Source organism: Colletotrichum fructicola, assembly GCF_000319635.2.
Source record: "Colletotrichum fructicola Nara gc5 chromosome Unknown KSG_Nara_v1_contig10, whole genome shotgun sequence".
Classification (NCBI taxonomy): domain Eukaryota; kingdom Fungi; phylum Ascomycota; class Sordariomycetes; order Glomerellales; family Glomerellaceae; genus Colletotrichum; species Colletotrichum fructicola.
This window is the reverse complement of record NW_027094060.1, coordinates 1,897,378-1,915,353: the sequence shown is the minus strand read 5'-3', so window position 1 is coordinate 1,915,353 and position 17,976 is coordinate 1,897,378. Positions and strand designations below refer to the sequence as shown.

The 17,976-nt window shown below is 52.4% G+C and overlaps 9 protein-coding genes across 9 annotated transcripts; 7 read left to right on the top strand and 2 right to left on the bottom strand.

The window, feature by feature from the left end:
• Nucleotides 1–60: 60 nt before the first annotated feature.
• Nucleotides 61–723, top strand: CGGC5_v016021 (uncharacterized protein; the record flags this gene model as incomplete). Its single annotated transcript, XM_066153411.1, has 3 exons — nt 61–122; nt 377–562; nt 651–723. 3 exons carry the CDS (start codon nt 61–63, stop codon nt 721–723), a joined length of 321 nt encoding a protein of 106 aa, XP_066007301.1.
• A 1,962-nt stretch (nt 724–2,685) lies between these two features.
• Nucleotides 2,686–4,168, top strand: DCR2-0 (Phosphatase DCR2; the record flags this gene model as incomplete). The annotated part of the gene is made up of 4 exons (XM_066153410.1): nt 2,686–2,716; nt 2,760–3,248; nt 3,417–3,683; nt 3,902–4,050. The coding sequence occupies 4 exons, from the start codon at nt 2,686–2,688 to the stop codon at nt 4,048–4,050; spliced, it is 936 nt and encodes a 311-aa protein (XP_066007147.1).
• A 273-nt stretch (nt 4,169–4,441) lies between these two features.
• Nucleotides 4,442–6,853, bottom strand: CGGC5_v016019 (uncharacterized protein; the record flags this gene model as incomplete). The annotated part of the gene is made up of 9 exons (XM_066153409.1): nt 4,687–4,695; nt 4,754–4,970; nt 5,056–5,081; nt 5,135–5,338; nt 5,414–5,452; nt 5,731–5,840; nt 5,908–6,185; nt 6,240–6,709; nt 6,755–6,853. The coding sequence occupies 9 exons, from the start codon at nt 6,851–6,853 to the stop codon at nt 4,687–4,689; spliced, it is 1,452 nt and encodes a 483-aa protein (XP_066007281.1).
• A 1,883-nt stretch (nt 6,854–8,736) lies between these two features.
• On the top strand, nt 8,737–9,415 carry CGGC5_v016018 (uncharacterized protein; the record flags this gene model as incomplete). Its single annotated transcript, XM_066153408.1, has 4 exons — nt 8,737–8,741; nt 8,792–9,148; nt 9,348–9,352; nt 9,405–9,415. 4 exons carry the CDS (start codon nt 8,737–8,739, stop codon nt 9,413–9,415), a joined length of 378 nt encoding a protein of 125 aa, XP_066007282.1.
• Nucleotides 9,416–10,375: 960 nt separating this feature from the next.
• On the bottom strand, nt 10,376–10,786 carry CGGC5_v016017 (uncharacterized protein; the record flags this gene model as incomplete). The annotated part of the gene is made up of 1 exon (XM_066153407.1): nt 10,376–10,786. One exon carries the CDS (start codon nt 10,784–10,786, stop codon nt 10,376–10,378), a length of 411 nt encoding a protein of 136 aa, XP_066007274.1.
• An 891-nt stretch (nt 10,787–11,677) lies between these two features.
• CGGC5_v016016 (uncharacterized protein) lies at nt 11,678–12,096 on the top strand (the record flags this gene model as incomplete). Its single annotated transcript, XM_066153406.1, has 3 exons — nt 11,678–11,746; nt 11,802–11,985; nt 12,050–12,096. 3 exons carry the CDS (start codon nt 11,678–11,680, stop codon nt 12,094–12,096), a joined length of 300 nt encoding a protein of 99 aa, XP_066007275.1.
• Nucleotides 12,097–13,002: 906 nt separating this feature from the next.
• Nucleotides 13,003–13,410, top strand: CGGC5_v016015 (uncharacterized protein; the record flags this gene model as incomplete). Its single annotated transcript, XM_066153405.1, has 2 exons — nt 13,003–13,024; nt 13,085–13,410. The coding sequence occupies 2 exons, from the start codon at nt 13,003–13,005 to the stop codon at nt 13,408–13,410; spliced, it is 348 nt and encodes a 115-aa protein (XP_066007276.1).
• Nucleotides 13,411–15,450: 2,040 nt separating this feature from the next.
• Nucleotides 15,451–16,194, top strand: CGGC5_v016014 (uncharacterized protein; the record flags this gene model as incomplete). The annotated part of the gene is made up of 2 exons (XM_066153404.1): nt 15,451–15,987; nt 16,057–16,194. 2 exons carry the CDS (start codon nt 15,451–15,453, stop codon nt 16,192–16,194), a joined length of 675 nt encoding a protein of 224 aa, XP_066007277.1.
• A 631-nt stretch (nt 16,195–16,825) lies between these two features.
• Nucleotides 16,826–17,902, top strand: CGGC5_v016013 (uncharacterized protein; the record flags this gene model as incomplete). The annotated part of the gene is made up of 3 exons (XM_066153403.1): nt 16,826–17,294; nt 17,346–17,580; nt 17,635–17,902. 3 exons carry the CDS (start codon nt 16,826–16,828, stop codon nt 17,900–17,902), a joined length of 972 nt encoding a protein of 323 aa, XP_066007278.1.
• Between the last annotated feature and the right edge of the window lie 74 nt (nt 17,903–17,976).

The following is a 17,976-nucleotide window of genomic DNA, read 5'->3' as shown; positions in this document are numbered from 1 at the left end:
TTCATGTGAGACTTTTTGTGTGCCTGCGTGTGATTGGTTGTCCTCGGCTGTGTGCCCCGCATGGACAGGGAGCCAATGGTCTGCACACGGAGCTGGGAGAACCCCAAGCGCCGACTAGCGAGGTACGGCGCATAGCAGCGACGAACTACGGTTTCCACAACTTTGCGCTTACAAACGACTTCGTCGGACGAAAGCGACAATCTAAGCCACTAGCAACAGCGATAGCGACAGCAACAGAGTAATTAATAGCGACAGCAGTTGTGACCGAGGTCTTCGCGCCCAACCGACCGAACGACCGAAGGAATACACTACAGGAAGACCTGTCGGTCTTGGAATCCTATACAGTCAAAGTCACGACGAGTTGCCGAAAGGACAGGGCAGCGGTCCAGCACCATCGCGGCGAGGGAGGTGGAACGGCCTGGCTGGACTTGCGCGTGGAGCTTGCGTCGCTCTCGGCACGAGAGGACGAGGGGGCCTGTGGTGCCGCCCAGGATTGGCAACACGCAGGACGTCTGTGGACGTCAGTCTCGTGGAGACTAAGACTGGCGATCACAGTCCTTTGGTAAATATCCTTCTTGCAGCATGTTTTGGGAACGCATGTGCGCCACGGAGCAGACAACGCCGGGCGGGATTAGGTTAACAGCCAGCAGTGGGAAGGATTGTGATTGGGGTGCGGTCGTCGCTATGAACATCATTACTCCCATCCTCCCCGTCTGGTGTTAATCCGGGGGGCAGACTGTTTCCTAGCACATTCGCCCAATGTCCTTCAGTCATTGCGCCATGAGTCTCGTCTCGACGTGGGCGCCAACCTCGCATCGCGTCAGGTTGGTAGAGGTCTTAGCCTTCATCATTTGCTGGTGCGCTGGCCCAACGTTAGCCCATATCTACCGATTCTATCTATATGCTGACTATATATCATACCCTTGTTTCTATGTCTATTGCAGGAAGCTCATCCAGTCTAATGATAGGGAGGTCGGGCGCGGGAGCAGCTGAGCCCGAGTGGCCGTTGGTTCCGTTGGTGGAAGAGGCCTTTGGGCTCGACGGGGGAGTCGTATTGTCATTGGACTGCGGCATGGTGCGGCGTGGCAGGAGATGTTGGGCTGATTCGGTTGGGGACAGATGATGGACGGGAACGATGTGCTGAAGCCTCTGGCCACCTGCTGAAAGACCATGATGGGTTCGCCGGCTCTTTATATACAGCAAATGCGGCGTGCGTGGACGTCGTTCACGAGGGGAGAGGGTTGCAGCCGAGATGGAAGGTTCAGCCAGCAACGGGAGGCTCGGCCGCGAGTTTGGGCAGACGCAGGGAGATGCACACTGAGATGGGCATCTCGACGTCAGACTGTCTGGCGAGCAAGAGATATCTCGATCTTGGAACGGCCGGCTCCCCGGCCGGCGCCGCCTGCGATTCACCTCCGCGAGGCTCCTTCTGGACGCCTCGAGAAAAAGCAATATTGACATAGTTCGCAGTCCTCTAACGTGTCTGAAATGCCTTAGGTGAGGCCTTTTCTCCGCATGCGCATCCTCAGAGCCCAGGCGGGCCCTATTAGGGCGCCTGATGCTTCCATCACCAATGCTCGCCATCGTGTCTACTCTGAAAGCTCTTGCATGAGCAGTTGGTGACTGCACCCATATCATCCTAGAAACGGCCCATCATGCAGCCAGAAGACGTTGGCGTGTATCTATAGCTAGAATTCTAGGATATGGCTGCCAGGTTTGATACTGCACCGTTTAGCACTACACGTTATCCCTTTCTCTACTATGCATCATCGCCGGCCTCGTAATTGACATGTCGCCACACAGCCTCTACCCTACACAGCCTCTGCAGTGCACAGACTATGTCCTACTTAGCTTGTATCTCGCACATTGTGTAGCCGCACAGCCTAGACTTTGCTGCATCTCTACACCATCCAGTCTTATGCCTCATACATCTTCTAATGTCCCCATGAATCTTGCTCCAATCACGCTCCACACCGCCAATGAAATGCGCAGCGAGCCAGCTGTGCATGCGCAGGTGAGGCGACAGCAAGACCGTAGTACAGTCATGCGTCCATACTGTGTGCAAGGTGCTGGAAGGAATTTTTCAGCGCCTGTCACCCGTGTTAAGGGGTCCCCTCTGCAGCCCTCTCGAGGCAGCGATTGGCTGCGGGTTTTGCCCGGGATTTCTGTTTCCCCGAGCAAGCGACGAATCACGTGGATAGCTTGGCGATTGGATTTTCCAAACTTCCGATCCATCTTCGCCTTCGCGAAATAGAAGCCGCTTTCTCGCGTCGCTGTATCACTTTTTCGCTGGTCTAGATTCTCTTTGCTCATCAACACTTTATACACTTTAATGAATGCGATGTCAGAATCGGACGCTTCTTGTTTGCCCCAGTCATGTGCCTCTCAGGAAAGGAATCTGCATACGCCAATTTCGTCCACTTCCCACACTACAACTGCTGTCCCTCATCCAGTTGTCACCGATCTGACCGTATGCATTTTCTCTCCGACGGTCTCTTCTTCCACCTGCGAATTGGACTCGCGAATATGGCACCGCGTAGAGAAAGAGCTCTACCTACACACATCTCAGCAGAGTGCATGGCTGTATGTCGCGCTAGCGAATGAGCACGAACTTGCACCCGAGGACCTGCTGGTCACGGATATCGCAGTAGGCGATTCACCTCCCCAGCATAGTCCGGATCTATCATGGGAAAGTCGACCTGGTGGAATTTGGTTAGTAAGAAGAAAATTCTGTGGCATGATTGACCAGGCTGTGACAGAGGTGGACGTTCTCTTTGGTTCGGACGCTGTTGATCCACGGCCAGAGTGGGCTCTTATGCCGTCATCGCTCCAACTTAGTGGTCAGCCAAAGTTGCCAATTGCAAGACTCAGCGTACTCCACGGCAGGGCTCAGTCGAGATCAGATACCCGGGAGGCTTTGAGAGTGAAGGAGGACGGCAAATTCAAATTTGTGCAGATCTCTGACACGCACATGGTCACCGGTGTTGGGGTATGCAAAGATGCTATCGATGCCGATGGGAACAGTCTGCCTGAGAGTGAGGCCGACTCACTTACGGTAGGCTTCATTGGAAAAATCTTGGATGTCGAGAACCCAGATCTTGTCATTCTTACTGGAGATCAACTGCACCACGACATCCTCGACAGCAAATCTGCCCTCTTTAAGGTGGTTGCTCCCATCATCGAGCGTTCAATCCCATTCGCAGCCGTCTTCGGCAATCATGATAGTGAAGGAATTCACGCACTGTCACGTGAGTATCATCTCTTTCATAAAGTAGCTGGTGCAAAAGGCAAGCGATCGGCAAGACCATCGCACTCTTGCAAAGGGCGCCAATTGCCTTCCTTCTCGATATATTTCTACGTTGTCCAATTAGTCGAGGCGCAGTCATGAAAGCTGTTTCATGCTGACTATTTTACAGGCACAGCACAGATGTCAATACTTCAGAATTTGCCTTTTAGCCTCTGCGAGTCAGGTCCAGAGCATGTCGATGGCATAGGCAACTTCTGCCTCCAGATTCTGGCTCCCGCGCCATCAGAATCCCCGTTATCGACTTTATATTTCCTGGATTCACACGGACAGATACCAAGCAAGACAGACAATTCCGACTATGACCATATCAAGCAAAGTCAAATTATGTGGTTCAGGGACATTTCCCAAACGCTACGGAGAGCCCGTGAAAAGGATGGTAATGACAACCTCTTTCATTTGTCTCTAGCATTCCTGCACATCCCTCTTCCGGAGTTCGGCGACCGCGATCTTAGTATACGCAATGGGTACCGGAGGGAGCCATCTGAAGGTCCTAGCTTCAATTCTAATTTCTACGATGCGTTGGTCAAAGAAGGCATTTCAGCATTAGGCTGCGGGCACGACCATGTGAATGACTTTTGCGCTCTGCTTCCACAGCGATCACAGCAGGGTGGGGACACAACCACTCAGCTGGGCCCTTGGCTATGCTATGGAGGCGGCAGTGGGTTTGGAGGATACTGTTCGTACGATGGAATGCGATTTCACCGACGAACGCGGGTGTGGGAACTCGATACGGGTACCGGTAGCTTGAAGACTTGGAAGCGGGTTGAATATGTCACGGATAGAGTTGATGAGCTGGTGCTGGTGGAAAGTGGGGTGGTTGTCGATTCCTTGGGGACAAGGATGGAGTCAGAAATTGTGTAATTAGTCGGCACTCACAATGGCTTTAAAGAGTGTGCGACAGACGTATGGCACTTTTGTTCGGAAGGGAGGAGCAAATTCGTAGAAGATGGACAGAGCTCATCGATGTAGCTCTAGCGTGAGAGCACTTCAGCATGGCCATCAATTTTTTGGATAAAACGACAGAAATCCACTATTGCAACCAAATTTGAGGATCCGTGATTATTGTTGAATCAATTCCTTCCGGAAGGTGTATGTCTCAGGCGTCTTCCAATGCTGCCATCTGAACAGCAAGTCTTACGCTTGAGCAGGGGACTCGTCGATCTCATCCTTCCCCATCAACTTTTCGATGTCTCCTCGTAGGCTATTGGCGGCCTCATTTCGATCCAAATTTCGAAGCCAGCCCTCCAGAACATTCATGAATTCAGTAACCCAGGGATGTTGTATTCCCCACTCTGCCGCAATCTTCTGTATTGCGGCTCGCATGTTCTGCTCTGCTGCCGCAATATTTCCTTGGTTAAACTGACTGCGAGAGATAATCTTCAGAGACTCTATCCACTCGACAATTCTGTCAGCGAATATCTCATGTCTTTGAAGCAAATAAAGTACTTCCAGCGCCATCTTTTCTGCTTCAACATGGCGTGCCTGTTTGCTAAGATTATGCGCCAGGTTGAGCATGACCCGCGGAGTTGGGAGTCGAGGCATGTTTCCGAATTGAGCAAGGAGATCCCGAAGAAGCCGTTCTTCTTCAAAATGATTTGTTACCACGCGTTTTATGTAATCGAGCCGAACAGAAACAGCAAATCGACTGGACATTCCGAGTTCTCTATCAACAACATCAGTATTGCATTTCCAAATTTGTGCCATGGTCTGGTCAAGAGATTCCGTATCCAGTTCACCGAGAAGCTGACATATTTGGCCCCATAGATGCCCTTTCCTGATGACACTTGCGGACATTCTTTTGATGTAGTCACACAGAAAAGAAGTTACCCCGTGAAGCCCCGTTTGTATGAGGTGAATGAATACCTCGAGAAAGCAGGCCAGGGTTCGAGGATGCTCGGCTTGTAGGATGTGTTCGACAAGCGCGGTAGCTCTTGAAAGTGAGCGGCGAAACGCGACGGGCAACCCCTTTTCTATGAATAGTGTGGCATTAAAGCAGTATGAGTCGAAATCGCTGCATAGTTTATTGTCCAACTTGGCCCCAGTTGGTGCGAGAAGGTTACCAAGGTCATCGAACTTCATGTTGCCACAGGAGTTTTCGAAATATACCTTGACAGTGCGGAGAAGGTTCTCAGGAACCAAAAGAGCCTGGGGCGGAGACGGTGAATTCGGACCAGAGAAGAATCCTCGAGCATCTGTACGATTGAGCTGAAAAACGACTCTGTTGTCGGCGAATGAAACTGCCGTAGCGCATCGTGGGTTGCCTGGGAAATTACGGTTGCTCGGCCTGATGATTAGGTCTTCACTGTTGGGAGTAACGACTTGCTGTTGGGTGTTTCCTGATGTGCCCATTCCCAAACCCAAGTTGCCGGCCATAGGGGCCGCGCAGGGTGCCTGCCCAATCGAAGGTGCTTGGGCGTTGTTACCGGAATAGCTCCTCTTGTGTCCCCTGCGAAAAGGCGGGGTGGCATCGTCCGTTGTGATTGAGCACGGTGCAGTTGATGGATGGCATGCTGTGGCCTGGGGATCAAAGGGCCTGGGAGGCTCGACGTCAAGTCCTAGGACGGGGCAGGCTCGGGAGCTTTGGGCACGCAGTAGCTCACAATCGTCAACTCCACTCTGTGAAGGCTCAATCAAGGTGGCGTGACCCTTCCTGCCGCCCGACGTGACAACTTGAGTAGCAACGATACGTCCTCGAGTCTTCGGGAAGACTTTCGAGTTCTCATCCTCCCGTTCACGCGCCATCCAAGAGTGCATTTGCCTTTCGTACAAGCTAAGCAAGACAGCCACCGGCGCCTCGCATCGTTCCGAACTTTGTCGATTCACTTTTCTGCTGATATCTTCCAACTTCAGACTCTTGAATCGTTGCGGAGTTGTCAAACTGGATGATTGGTCAGTGAGTGAACCTCACGCTCAAGCTTAAGGTTGGTATTACGTCGAGTAGGGTACAGCCAGGCCGCAGATCAATGCACCATTACCCCCTACCTCAATGGCAGCGGACTCCAGCCGTTGTCCTGCCGAAGCGAATATGCCGCACTTATTTCGAACATACTCTTCTTCGTTCGCCTTCTGTGTGAGGTGCTTTGCTAGGGCACCCCGACCGGCCGTTGACTCGTACTGTTTCCGTAGCCGCGCAAAAGCGACAAGCCAGAGATTATCTTTAGCAACTTCAAATGGGGTCTTGCGATTATTGCGTGGTTCGAAATTGGTAAGTTGGTTATAGATATAGGTTGCCGGATTGTCAATAGATTTACAGAATGTCTGCTGTATGACCCACACCTCGGGATCTGTGGACGAGGTGAAGCGAGGCAAAAACTTGCTTTTGATGACGTCGGTAAATGATACAGGTAGCTTATCCCAGACCAGTTCGACGTGTCTCAGGAAGTCTCCTAGAACGACGAGAACCTGTTGATGATGAGTCATATCCGATTTCAGCGAAACACAACGTACCTCTGGATCCTGCTGCCGGCCACTAAGAAAATTGTCGTCGGCACCCTGGCACGCCGTAGACAGGACTGTTGCTATCTGACGGCTTTCGGAGTTACCCATGGCTACCGAGTCGCTCCAGATCGGTCGAATAGGCCGCTGTAAAGGCTGAGGGAGATGCGATGTTAAGTGCGCGGGGGATGCGTGAAGTGGCTTGATTAATCATAACTACGAGCGCTGGGCGCGCCTGGCTACAAAGTGGTGTGGCCGACCCCTTACGTAAAGACGGGAGCCGGGCTCGACCGACTTCCTCTCGCACCAAGGATCCCATCAGTTAGCGCAGTAAGCGGGGCCTTCTTTATGATGCGCCTGGTTTGGCCAACTTGTGAAATTATGTTAACAGTGGGGCCTGCCTCGAGCTGACTAATAGAGTCCTTGTTTGGGTGAGACCGGTCGATCGCCCAATTTCAATCTCAAAGCCAGTCGTCGGAACAACGTTCTTCCACTTTATCTTCTTCCACTTTATCGAGTGGTCAATGCTTAGCGACGACTTTCTCCACGACGCGGCTACTGATGCAACACCATCATCCAAACATCACGTTCAGCAGCATTCCACCTATAATGGAATAGGACTCTGATTCAAACATTATCAAGGAAAACCTCATCGGCAGCGGTCTTTCTGCTTTCTTGGATGGGTTCAAATCGACCTGCAGAGACCCTACTCGCAAGCTGCAAGCAGTGGACCAGCTCGAGGTGGACGGTAGGAATAACGCAACTGCCAGTTGTTCTATAAATGATCATGTTGGCAGATCTTCAAAACCTCGTCTTCTTCCTTCTTTCGACACTGCAAATTCTTCCTGCTGCACGCCTACTTTCTACAAGGACAGGTATCTTTCGAGACGGAATACATCAATTACATCGAACGACCTCGACCTCAATCGAACAAAACCTCTCTTGAAAGCAGCGCTTGCCGACAACCCTGACGATTAGCTGATTTGGCGTCAAGTGGGCAACCTCGTCATCGAAAATACCCCACCTCCGCGATCGATAGCCTCTTCACTTCATCAAACCCCCTGGCAACGCAACACAAACAGTTTTGCAAACTCGTCCGAACACCGCAGATATGTTGATAATGTACTGAAAGAAGAGCTTGGCCTAGAGCACAGGACATTTATTAATCGGATTTCCTGCTCTTGAGGCAAGGTTTGCGGGCTCTGGATCCCGCGTTAAAAATTACCTTACCGGGGAGAGGGGGGTGGGGGGCTCGCTCAAAGGGAAGAACGGTGCTATCATTTGATGAGGTACTGACGCGCACTCATGCAGATACGGGCGCAGAGAGCGCTGAGACATGGGGGTTATGTCGCGTTCCACTGCCACCTCTGCACGCAGCCAAACATGTGTTCTTCGACTGGCATCCATTTCGCTGCGATGCAGACTTGCTTTTTGTGGTCGTTGTCCTTGGTAGTTTTAAAGCGGTTCAGCTCGTTACGACATGGTCTGGTGGGACACAGGCCAAGGTGCGGTCCCATTCTTCAATGGCACGTACTGTTGTTCCCTTTGCCTGGTGTCTCCATCTGATCCGGTCTTAAGCTGACCCGGACCAGGTGTACATAACTGGAGCCAGTCCTCACAAAGTGCACTTTTCTGTCGGTTTTCAGAACGCATCTATTGTCCGCTCTGTAACTAAACGAACTCGCCGAGCGATGTTGCCTCTGGATTTCACGCGTCACTATGCCCACGTTGGTTTCGGCATTCAGAGCCCGCCGTACCACATCACACAGCACCAAGGCCCACTGGTAGACTACCTCGTATGCCACCTGGCGACTGGACGTTGCATCCATTCGCTAGATTGAGAGGTGCCGCTGGGTTATCCGCACCCGGAAAACCTCCCCAGTACCTGGGAAGAGTTCGAACAAGATCATGTGAACCCGCTCGTACACGGCACATGTTCCGGCACTACAAACTGCAAGGAGGAGTTCTTTTCATATTTTGATGGTAGTTTTTGCATGCTGTAGGTATCAGAGTCTTCAAGTCCAGCATGGCGAGTTAACCTCTCGTTAGCATTGTGCGCGTTTGGTCAGTTGTCTTAGATCAGAACGGTCTCAGTGACTTGCACTCGCGACCGCCGCAGATTCCTCCTAATGTAATCAGCAACGATGTTTTCCGCGTGTTTGAGCTGGATTATCGTCTCCCGGGACTCCGCGCAAGCTACCCAGATACCACTATACCTGCAGTGATGCAGCCAAGCTTGCTTCTTGAGCAGGAGCAGGGCGCACCGTGGCACTGCGGAGCGGCTTCGACTACAGAGTGCCAGCTGGACTTAATTCAGGATATCGCTGGATCGTATGCTCATAGCCTGTCTCAGTACGGGTCAGGACCGCCCACTTTGCTGAGGGGCACGACGGCTTCTGGAAGGCAGTACGATTGTCAGTCTCAAGCCTCATGCGTCACGGAGATAGCTCAAGCCAGCAATGACAGTAGTTCTGCAAAGCAAGAGGGTGGAATCACCGTCAATAGGAATCATCCCGATTACTCAAAACCCCCAGATGCAAACGGCAATTATTATTGCCCTCATTATCAAAAGTGCACCCACCAATCGGCAATGACAAAGACCCAGTACATGTAAGGCCACCCTCTTCGGAACCGTCACTCTTTACTCATGGTGAATCGGAAGCGGATGTCTAGACACGCATTACAAGCCTTACTCATGCAATTACTGTGGGAAAGGGTTTTCACGAAGACCGCTGGCTAAGAATCACCTTAAGAATGACATGGAGTGTAGAGAGGCGTTCCGTCTTGATCGAGGCCCTTGGTCGATGTGCCTGATGTGATTGGGAAGTCTCAGACAACTGTTGGGAACGTTTAGACTTATCCAATAGCGGCCCATGCAGCGAAAGAGGTCATCCTCAGATGTGCCGTCGTCCACATATGATTGGGGTTCTGTGAAAGTGACGAGCTCAGAGATATTCCGCTCGGCGGTGACAGTGATCCGTCTCTGCCCGTTCAGATGGTCCCATCACTGCACGCGTTGGCCCTTCGTAACCTCACCTCCACTGCCGCAAAGCATGAGGCGCCGCGAGTAACCTTCACTGACGTGTTAAGAGGCATGTGGCTGTGATACCACGGCCAGGAATGTGGTGTGACTTCTTTCATCAAAGCGGTATTCCATAAAAACAATGGCATAAGAAGTTGGAAAGATCCAACCTAATGTACGCTACAATTCAACTCCTCCGGATTCTCATCTTTTCCGAGTATTCAACTCCTTCATGCGCCCTGATATCAGTTGTGTCGGGATGCTGGAAGAGATGCACACCATCTCAAGATGCATACCTTCATCTCAGCGTGTCGGACACTCGAGAGCTTCATCTCAGGTGCGAATGAGGGCGCAAATCCATCTCGAGCGCCGGCCCCGTCGACCCCAAGCAAGCCCGGTCCCGGTACGGATGTCGTGGATGCACAGCAGGCAACCGCCAGTCTGCTCGTCTCATGTCTTCAGTCCCGTCGAAGGACAGATGTTCGGCCGCGAAGTCAAAAACGGCGTAAGCCCACGTCTTGCGGATCGGCCTGCAGACGTGCGGGCAATGATACAGAGCGAGGATGGACGAGAAATACCTTTCCTCGTTGCCAGAGCTGCGTCAGGCGGCTTCATAGACGCTTCAACGGGAGGCGAGCGCGGCCGCAGACCTGTGGGGAACGCCCGAAGGCCGCCGCCAGATCGTGCGCGGAGATGTATTTGATGTCCACCTTGGGCCGGCCGCCGCCGAGAAGAGAACGATCAGAGGTCTTTTCAGAGTCTTCTGAGGCGGATTGCTGAATGATGCGAAGGTTTTCAAGTTTAAGAGCACGTCTGATGAGACGACGCAGCGCGTTTTCGTCCGGGCGATCCCGCGAGCCAGTGCAGCGCGTTGTCTGTAGTGCAATAATGGTGGTAACAAGGTGGTCGAATTCGAGACGCAAGGTTGCCTCCGAGGGGAGTTCGTCGACGATGAGAGTCTCTGCAGCGCTCGCAGCCGCCTGCAACGGGTTCGCGTTGAGGTCCGACAGTTTCGCGGCCATGTTGCCGCGTCTTCAGCGTGCCGTCTCTGAACCCTCCGTGTCTCGCTCCATGTCTCCCCAAAAAGTCGGCCATCATCACCCAGGGGTCGCAGGGCCAGACGGCACTCGTCGCTGCACTGGTCGCTGGCGTCGTTGCCGGGCCTGTCGCGGTCGCCTCGCAGACGTTGCGCCGCCCCGCGGATGGCAGGGAACGGCGTACCGGAGCAGGGGCCGACGAGTACCTGGATGTAGCGAGCGCCGCGCGGGTGCGTCGCTGCGTGGCGCTAGCGCGAGGGGCGTGCGCGCCAGGAGCAAGGGCCTGGGACGGTGGTGCAGGGGTGTGCCAAGATGACTGCAGAAGCCTGGAGTCACCTCGCACGCCGACACGCCCCCCTGGCCAGCCCGCACAGGGAGGGGGCAGGGTCGCTCTCGCAGCCGGTGTTGGTGTATCAGCCCTCCGCATCCATGTGGGTGGGCCCAACGAGCGGCGTCGAATTACGCCCAAATGGCGCCGATCTTTGGCGCGCCGATCATTGGCCAATTCAACGACGTGCCAACGTCCGCAGGCGCAAGACGCCAACTGGACGAGCCAGGGCACCAGCCCCGGTGTCGACTGCGCACCACGACGGCTGGCACGGCGCTCATCTTGACGTGTCCGGCCATTCGTGGTGTTGGCTGTCCCATTATTGCTTTTCATCCCGCGTCGAGCTCCCCTGAAGCACGACAACCCCCGAACGGGCGGCCTTTCCGATGATCACCGCCATGGAGAAGACGGGGAATGTCTTCGGATGCCGCACGCCCTGATTGGCGTCAACAACACGCTCACCGCCTGCAGACGGCCACTTGCCCGACGATGCTGCCCCAACAGCGATGGTACTTACCACCAGAAGTATGAGTGAAGTGCCACTACAAATGCGATTGATTTCTGCAAAATCTATCCAAATCTATATATACCAGGAAACAACGAATTCTAAATTGAAGGTGATTCTCCAGTCGTCTCAACTCTTTTCGATAGAAGCCGGTGACAAATCTCCAGTCGCCTCCTCCCTCCACCGCCACTGAACTGCAGCGTCCAACCGCAGCCCACTATGATTATCCAGCAAATTCCATTGCCGCCATCAATATCCACGCTGGTCCCTCTCTCCCTTCAGTATTTGGACCTCCCCAAACCGAAACTTATCGAGCTCGGCCCAAAACGACAGGTGCCAGTGTGGCAGTGCGTAAGTGGGCCATGCCAATACAAGCTCGACATTATTGTTCTGACCTGCTGCGCTGCATCGATAGTGTACATGCGGCAATTCCGGCATTCCAATTCGCGAAGCTGCATGTAGATATTGTGGTGTTTCTAGATGTGCTTACTGTCCGGTGACCCAGGTTAACATCAGGTCCAAAGTCGGGGCAACTGAGATGGCATTATTTCCTCCGAGGGGAACTCGTTAAGTAGGAGAATTTGTACAGCGTTTGCGTACTCTTGAAACAGTGCATGACTATTCGGTCCGAATAGTGCCTTGGCCGAATCGTGATGTTTATTAGTAATGGGAGACTGAAAATGTTATGGATCTCATCCCTTGTAAGCTATTGGCGGAGGGTTGAAGCCACCCAGGTCGCGCATTTATTGAGATAGGCTGTAAGCCGTTAACGGAATATGACGCAGTTCTCCGACTCATAGAGAATGGCATACAGGAGAAGGGGTCGATGATTGCCTGGCTGTGGACGAATAGCCATCTGGCTGCATCACCCATGCAAGCTAGCATGCGTGCCGTACATATCCATTATGGGTAGGTGCCATTCAGCTAACTCTTCGTGTCTGCATGTCTCGGTTGACGCCAGCTTTGCCAGTGACATCGGCGCCAGCCAAACGGATGTGGGAGGCACATCCAGCATCCATGCCTCGAGTTTGAGATCACGCCCCCTGTGTGCCATCGCCCCCTCTGGTCAAGCTGATGTTTCCTGTTACTGTGCTGCCACTGCTGCATAGCTTTGAGGTTTCCATTTGGCGTCGAGGTTCAATCTGGCCGATGCCTTCAAAGGCACAAGTGGCAGTTATCCTACTTATGTATTGCTATTTCCATGCAGACTTCCGGCGTTTTCAACCATTAATTCACATACGGATTGTGCTGCTCGCCGTGATCGGAAAACACTGCATCCAAATCTACCGCCATCCTAGCCATATGCGCTTCGGTCACTGCACTCGTGCTGGCCCTTCGACCCCTGTTCGTGGGTATCTTCACTCCAACATGAGGCACAAAGCCATCCCCGGTATGCGTAGCCTCTGACCTTACTGGCATTCACGACATGCTGATTCATTCACGTCCTCAGGTTTTGAAGGGGCTCTCCGTGCCGCCTGCATAGTCGCCACCGGAAGCGTGATGCTGGTGCTGGCCATGCACCTGGCCGCCCGGTACCCTCCGCACGCGCGCCTTATCCGTGCCCTCGTCCTCAGCGTCGGCGTCCTCGACCTCCCCTTCCTTCCAGCCTATTTGGGATCGCCTCTCTACGCAGGACTCAGCTTGAAATACGGCCAACTCAGACTCATGATGGCACTGTACGTCGGCGCGCCCGTGTTGTCGTCCATCCTGGATACCACGCCTGCATCAACGGCAAGTGCTCCGTCGTCCTTCCGAACGCGCGCTAATGACAATTAGGTTGTGCTCTTCAGCATCCAAATCCTCTCGATCGTGTACTGCCACGTGTGCCTGTGCCGGCAGACGAAACATGTTGACACAGGGGCCACAGCGTCTGTGAATGGCGCCCACCAGCTCGGCAATCATATGAGCAGCGGCTTCAGCATCACCTGGGTCGATTTATTTCTTACGTCGGCACAGGACAGGATCGCACAAAGGTCAGACGCCATGAGCGCCGCCTTCAGCCTGTCACCCGATCGATTTCGGTCCTTTTCGGAACTCCAGTACCGCACTTGATGGGACGGGGACGACGCCTGCGGAGATGGGTCACGTTATTCACTGGAGAGTTGGGTTGATCTTCTGGCACTGGGACCAAGTCGCGCATAGCAGCATCTGGGGACTTGACATGCCCGGTCACGCATTCAGTCTCGCATGCTCATAATACCCAGGGCATTATTAGTCCCCAGCCCGATTTAAGTCGTAGTATTTATCGGGGATCTGAGCCCAGTACCAAACACAAACCTGTGTAGTTATTGCGTCTTCCAAGGCCCTACGGAACCAATCATCATCTGTGGTCCTCGAAGGTGGACTCGGAGATGGAATCTAGAGTCTTTGTGAACGAGTCCAGGAATTCTTAGATTCTCGACCAATGAGATTCGAGTGACTGCTCGTTCGACTGCATTATCACGCTTTACAGCAACGGCTTCCTCTGGACTTGATGGAAATAGCCAGCTTCGGCTCTCACGACACGATATCCTGACCGATATTCTGAGCAATAGTCCAGAAAGTGATGGCCCGCTTAGAGTTGAACAATGTAAAGTCTTTCGTACGCGTTAGTTTGAGAGATATACGATACACACTTCCACGTCACTGGTTAACGAGATATGAGGGGACTATGCTGATGACAGCCGGTCCGACTGGAATTGAGGCTCGCCTGAACAGTCAACGGGCATCGGAAGCATCCCGATGCCACCATATTCTTCATCGCCGGTGGAGTTCGTGAGTCACACTGAAATGGCGGCGCTTCCTAGGGTTCAACGGCAGAAGATTTAGATCCGAACAGTAATAGAGAAAGCCGAGTGACACGAAATACCTCCTCTTGGTTCATCGGTGCTCCTGATTGTTAAGTCAGATATCTCACACAGCTATGTATTAGAAGGCGACTGACTTTGCAGTCGTAGTATGATTAGATTGCCTCTGACGGGGGCTGGTACGGTCCATGGAGGAAAAGCCCCACAATCCCTGCGCACTATACAACACGTCTACCACCTCGACTGCAAGAGGTGTGCAGGCTGCTTGTCTGCCCGCAGAAAACGGCGCATAGCACCGGTTATGAATGAATTTCCGAGTGTTGGCGAACCGCTCAAATAGGCTTTACTTCCTGGCTGCATCATCTACTGAACGCTGTCTGCGGGGCGTCTTGGACACTGCAAAAGGGATTCAGGTATGCCACGCAAAGGGGTGTGTATACGTAGGTGGGTGATATACCTGCAGGTGGTCCAGATTCATGTTCACACCCCTTAGCCGCGTGTTCTAAGTGACCAAGGAAAAGCCATGGTCCTACAAGTAGCGGCCGATAGAAGCCGAAAAGGTTGCCTGCCGGTTGAGCATCCAACTGCTCCGTCGGCTTTGATTGCTCCATGGGACCACGCCGAGCAGAACCGGTGGGGATGACGGTTTCCGATTGCTGTCACGCTGCAGCCCAACTATGTGACTGCCACTAAAATATGCAGTCCGCTCACCTCGGAAACCAATGGTTCCAACTACTTGCAACCCGCAGATGTCTCTCCAGAAATCGCGCCATCAGATCCCAGCAAACGTTGCATTTACTGGCTTTCCGAGCGCACGTGTGCTGCTGGCCAATCAGTACATCTGTGCACTCGAAGTGGCTGCGAACTTGTACCAAGGCATGTCACCGATAAAGAGACAGCATCGAAAGATGACCCGAGAACTGTATTTAAGGCCACGGAATTCTCCTGTCGAAAGAATATTTTTCTCTTCTGCACTCAACTAGATCATCCATTGTTGTCCACTCCAAAACGCTTACTTCACTTCATCGCTATGGCCGCTGCCGACGTTATCACCTCTTTACCTTCCATCAACGAATACTCGCACCAGCATTTTCAGGACCTTCCAACCCTTGAGTATGCCAAGGCTAAGTTTCTTGGTGAGGCCAAGGGTGAGGAGGTGATCGCGACGACGATCAAGAACTTCTTTGTCGAGTCTGGCATGGATCGAACATTTGGCGTGGCCATGCTCCATCGTCATTTTGATCTTGATCCCAACGAGAAGTTGGTTGAATACCGCGGAACTTCTACTCCTTGGGCTGCAACTGTTCCAGGAATGGAGGGACTGCACGGCTCCGTGTGGGCATTCGACAAAGACGGCGTCCTCCGTCCCACTGAGTTCCGCTACTCCGGAAGTGAGGATGCACAGCTCTCTTCAGCAGCCATGGAGTTCGTGGACAGGTTCAAAACCCTGCTCAAGGACCTCGGCTTGATTGGATTTCTCGGGCTATCTCGTTACCCTGGAGACGATTTTCAGGGCTCTTGCGAGATCACCAATGGCCGAGCTAACATCAATCTTGAGCCTCAAGATGTATGTCATAAGTAACAACTTTGGATCAAACTTTTGGTCGGAAATTAGTATCTAACTCATTTGAACTAGTATCCAAAGGACTTGGTTCATATCCCTACCATCTGGTATTTCTCTACTGAGCTGTGGCAACGAGGATGCCGTTGCACCTGCAATGGCAACAGCGAAGACCATGGCCATGGCGTCCACGTCTATACCGTGTCCGGCTAAGAACAATTGCCGAGAAGTCCCAGCAATGTCCTCTCATTAGCTTGTTCGCCGATTGCCGTTCAATACGTCATTTAGCCCTCCTACTTTTCGGGAAGCTCTGAGACAAACACGAATAGAGATCACGAAAGTATCACTGTCATTACCTTAATTACCAAGGTCTGTGATTAGCACGCCTTAAATACACTCATTCCGCTCGTGTATAACTCTAGCTGTCTTTTTGCTTGCCTCCGTCGAACATGTTGGCATTAATTTACGATGCTATACGGGTGAACGTTTCAGTGAATCTTGATTCAGTGAAAAATAACTCTGCAGAAAGTGGGGAGGCTAGTGTTGACGTTACGCCCGTAGTATGGACAGGTACACTTCTATGCAGGGAAGGATTATGGATGTGGGGAAGCACGCCATGAAGCACAGCTCCGTAGTGTATGAGACGTCTTAGTGGGCCCTCGATTTTGCCTCTGTCCCCAGTTTTCAGTTTGTGGGTCGTCTGACCGACGGGTTCAATGCCCCAGGAAAACGAGGCGCACTAATGCACAGTCTACTATATATGTGGTCTTCCCCCCCCAAGCGCGACGAGCCGAACCCCCCTCTTTTTCTCCCCCATGCACTTCACTGCGTCTGAACACCAATCATGCTTCCAAAAGATGAGCCGAGATTAGACGAAGAAAGCATTCTAACTGCTGTGCGCCAGCTGAACCTCAGAGGAACATTTTTATCTGTGGATGGCCAGTTTCGTGGAGGACAATGCAGTGTCTACAAGCTCAGCTTCCTCCCGCAAGGAGACACCCAAGATCGGAAAAGCATAGCTGTCCGCGTGCCACTTCATATGACTGATCGCGATGGCATCGTCTCTGCCCTTCGTACGGAATGGCAAACACTGAGCAAACTCAAGCAGCAGGACTTTCGCTGGTCCCCCGAGCCTCTTGGGTTCAGTTTGACGTTTGACAATCCGATCAAGCACCCGTTCCTTGTTTTGTCCTGGGGTGAGGGTTCACAAGCGCGTTGGGATGATTACCACCCGCCCCGTCTTCTTCGAGATAAATTTCTTGAGGAACTAGCGACAATACAAACCCGATTGATCGAATGCTCGATGGAAGATGGTATGTGGAATTACTCTTCCTCGTACGCAACCCACACTAATCGCAGTCCAGGCAAGACGACATGGCAGGGATTTTTTGAAAGAATCATCCGAAATAAGCGGAGTCGAGTCATCAACGGCATGCTTCCTGGGCTATCCGAAAAGGACTGCGACGAGCAGCAAGCCCGACTCTGTGAAGTTCTCAGCATCGAGGGTCAAGCAGACTACAACAACAGGTCATTCGCCGTAGATCATGGAGATCTCAAACCAGAAAATGTCATTGTGGACGAGCATTATAATATCAAATGGTAATTGTCGCGTTGTGATTTCAGCCGGTCCAACTGTAATTGACAGATGAACAGCATCATTGATTGGGGTTTTGCCGATACCGTCCCACTTCCAAGAGCTGCCGCTCTTCCCCGTTTTCTGTGGGGAAAGTCACTCTCGCCAACAGCTCAGCAAGACAAACGATCATATTTGGCGTCTATCCGTGCCCAGCGCTGCTCACAAGCAACTCTTCGACAGTTTCAACTTGAAGGGAATTTAGACTTCCGAGCTATATTTCTGGAATCACTCTTCAGCAAGAACGTACACATGATGTTGGCGAGAAATGGGTGGCAGATCGATTAATGATGTTAGAAGATACAAAATCAAGAGGTTTATCTTCCAACTCTGCCTTCACACGGTTTGAAGAACTAGTGAAG